The 2,696-nt window shown below is 43.9% G+C and overlaps 1 protein-coding gene across 1 annotated transcript in view; it reads left to right on the top strand.

Annotated features, from left to right (window-relative positions):
* Positions 1 to 1,627, top strand: part of EMH_0016230 (uncharacterized protein) — a gene marked incomplete at both ends in the record, with an annotated part of 2,317 nt that extends 690 nt beyond the window's left edge. Inside the window, 2 exon segments of the mRNA XM_013500585.1 lie at positions 3 to 798; positions 1,412 to 1,627. Coding sequence (XP_013356039.1) covers positions 3 to 798; positions 1,412 to 1,627 — 1,012 coding nt within the window.
* Between the last annotated feature and the right edge of the window lie 1,069 nt (positions 1,628 to 2,696).

The following is a 2,696-nucleotide window of genomic DNA, read 5'->3' as shown; positions in this document are numbered from 1 at the left end:
CCGGACTCAGGTAGATCTGATGCTGAGCATGCAGCAGAGACAGAGGGGCAGCAGCAGCAGCAGCAGCAGCGGCAGCAGCAGCGGCAGCATGAAATTCCATCAGCAGCAAACAGCTGTTCTAACACACTTATCGTTGCTGCAGCAGCACGGCCTGGGGATACACCCGCCAGCAGCACGCGCATAGATGTGGAGACGCACACAAGCACCAGCAGCAGCAGCAGCAGCAGCAGCAACAGCAGCAGCAGCAGCAGCAGCAATTGCTACGAGCTGCCAGCTATAGCTAAGGAGCCGCCTGGGATCCCTCCTTTGTGTCACCCATTAGGTATGAATACATCTTTTTCTGCGCGAGCAGCAGCAGCAGCAGCAGCAGCAGCAGCAGATGCTGCTGCTGTTGCAGCCGTAGCAGCAGCAGCAGGAGGAGGAGTAGGGAGAGAAGCAGCAAGCAGCAGACTCACCCACAGCTTGAGCGCCGATGACAGCCAAAGAAGAAGTCTAAGAGCTGCGTTCAGAGGAGGAATAGAAAAACTGATGAGGTTTTCTAGCTGGAGGGGGAGAGAAGAAGAAGAGCAGCAGCAGCTGTCTGTACACTGCAACCCTGCTGCTGCAGCACTCCACAACCAGCAGCAAACACAACATCTCCCTCTTCATGCTGCAGCAACCCCACCACAACAACCACCCCATCAACCTATCCATCATGGGGTGTATGGACAGCTGCTCCCGCAGCAGCTGCAGCTGCAACTGCAGCAGCAGCAGCAGCAGCATCCTCCTCCTCCTCCTCCTCCCTTTGGAGCTGCTCATGTTCGTCTTTATTATATCTCTTTCTCTCTTTGTTTTTTTNTCCTCCTCCTCCTCCCTTTGGAGCTGCTCATGTTCGTCTTTATTATATCTCTTTCTCTCTTTGTTTTTTTTAGTATATATCTTTCTTTCTTTTTTCTTTTTATTATGTCTCTTTCTCTCTTTGTGTTTTTTTATTATATATCTTTTTTTATTTGTTCCTTTTATTATATCTCTTTCTCTCTTTGTTTTTTTATTATATATATCTCTCTTTGTTTTTTTATTATATCTCTTTCTCGTCTCCTCCTTTCCTTCTATCAAACGGATGTTGTTGCTGCATCTTTGTATTTTGTTTTTTTTCTTTTTTTCTGTTTTCTTTTTTTTTCTTTTTCTCTGTTTTTTGTTTCTCCTCCTTTGTCTCTTGTTTTTTTCTTCTTTTCCTCTGTTTTATGTTTCTTCTCCGTTGTATTCTCTCTTTTTTTTTGCGTTTTATTTGCTTGTGCGTTTTATTTTCTTAGATATTACTTTACTATTACATATTTTTTTTTTATTTTATATTTAATAGTATTATATTTTATAATAAAAAGAATAAAAAAAAATATATTTAATTTTATATTATTTTTTTTTATGTTTACAGACGGATGCTAGAGCTCACCTGGTGCTGCTGGTGGAGCTGCAGCGGGTGCGCAGCGAGTTGGTGCGACTGCAGCAGCAGCAGCAGCAGCAGCAGCAGCAGCGGCAGCAGCAGCCATCTATAGTTATTCAAAACCATACTGCTGTCTCCGCGAAAGCAGATAGAGTTTGCCCAGACAGAGAAAGCAGCAGCTGGATTCCTCCTTGTCTCTCCGTGTGAGTACTCCTGCTGCTGCTGCTGCTGTTGCTGTTGCTGTTGCTGCTGCTGCTGCTGTTGCTGCTGCTGTTGTTGCAGCAGTTGTTGCTGCTGTTGCTGCTGCTGTTGCTGCTGCATGAGCTTTTTGCGGCTGTAACTGTTTCATGGGTTCTGCTGCTGCTGCTGCTGCAGCAGCAGCAGTAGGGTTCATGGTTTAGGGTCTATTGTTTAGGGTTTGGGGCTTGTTGCGGCATAGGGTTTAGGGTTTAGGATGTAGGGTTTGTGGTTTAGGGTTTGCGGTTTAGGTTTCGTGTGTTTTAGGGTTTGCAGTTTGTGTTTTAGGGTTTGTGTTTTTTTTCGCGTTGAGGGTTTCCGTTACCCTAAAGGGTTTAGGGTTTAGGGTCTAGGGTTTAGGGTTTCTGTTTTAGGGTGTAGGGTCCCTGCTTTAGGGTTTAGGGTTCGTGTTTTAGGGTTTCTGTTTTAGGGTTTAGAGTTTCTGTTTTAGGGTTTTCGTGTTAGGGTTTAGGGTTTCTGCTTTAGGGTTTAGGGTTTAGGCTTTAGGGTTTTCGTTTTAGGGTTTAGGGTTTTCGTTTTAGGGTTTAGGGTTTTCGTTTTAGGGTTTAGGGTTTGTGTTTTAGGGTTTAGGGTTTAGGGTTTAGGGTTTGCGTTGCAGTTTTTTCGAGTCTCGTTTGAACCGCATAATATATTTTAGGGTTTCTGTTTCAGGGTTTCTGTTTCAGGGTTTCTGTTTCAGGGTTCAGGGTTTAGGGTTTAGGGTTTAGGGTTTAGGGTTTAGTGTTTAGGGTTTGCGTTGCAGTGTTTTCGAGTCTCGTTTGAACCGCATAATATGTTTTAGGGTTTCTGTTTCCTGTTTCAGGGTTTAGGGTTTAGGGTTTAGGGTTTAGGGTTTAGGGTTTGTGTTGCAGTTTTTTCGAGTCTCGTTTGAACCGCATAATATTTTTTTGTGGTTTTGCCGTCGGCTGTTTTGTTTTGGTGGAGCACTGGAGATACACCTGGAAAATGAACCAACTCAAGGTCTGCATACACCTTAATTCATGTTTGTTTATATATATATTTATATATATATATATAC

Source organism: Eimeria mitis, genomic scaffold, assembly GCF_000499745.2.
Source record: "Eimeria mitis Houghton genomic scaffold, Emh_scaff557, whole genome shotgun sequence".
NCBI classification, from domain to species: domain Eukaryota; phylum Apicomplexa; class Conoidasida; order Eucoccidiorida; family Eimeriidae; genus Eimeria; species Eimeria mitis.
The sequence above is the reverse complement of the archived record's forward strand: the minus strand, read 5'-3'. Positions and strand labels throughout refer to the sequence as shown.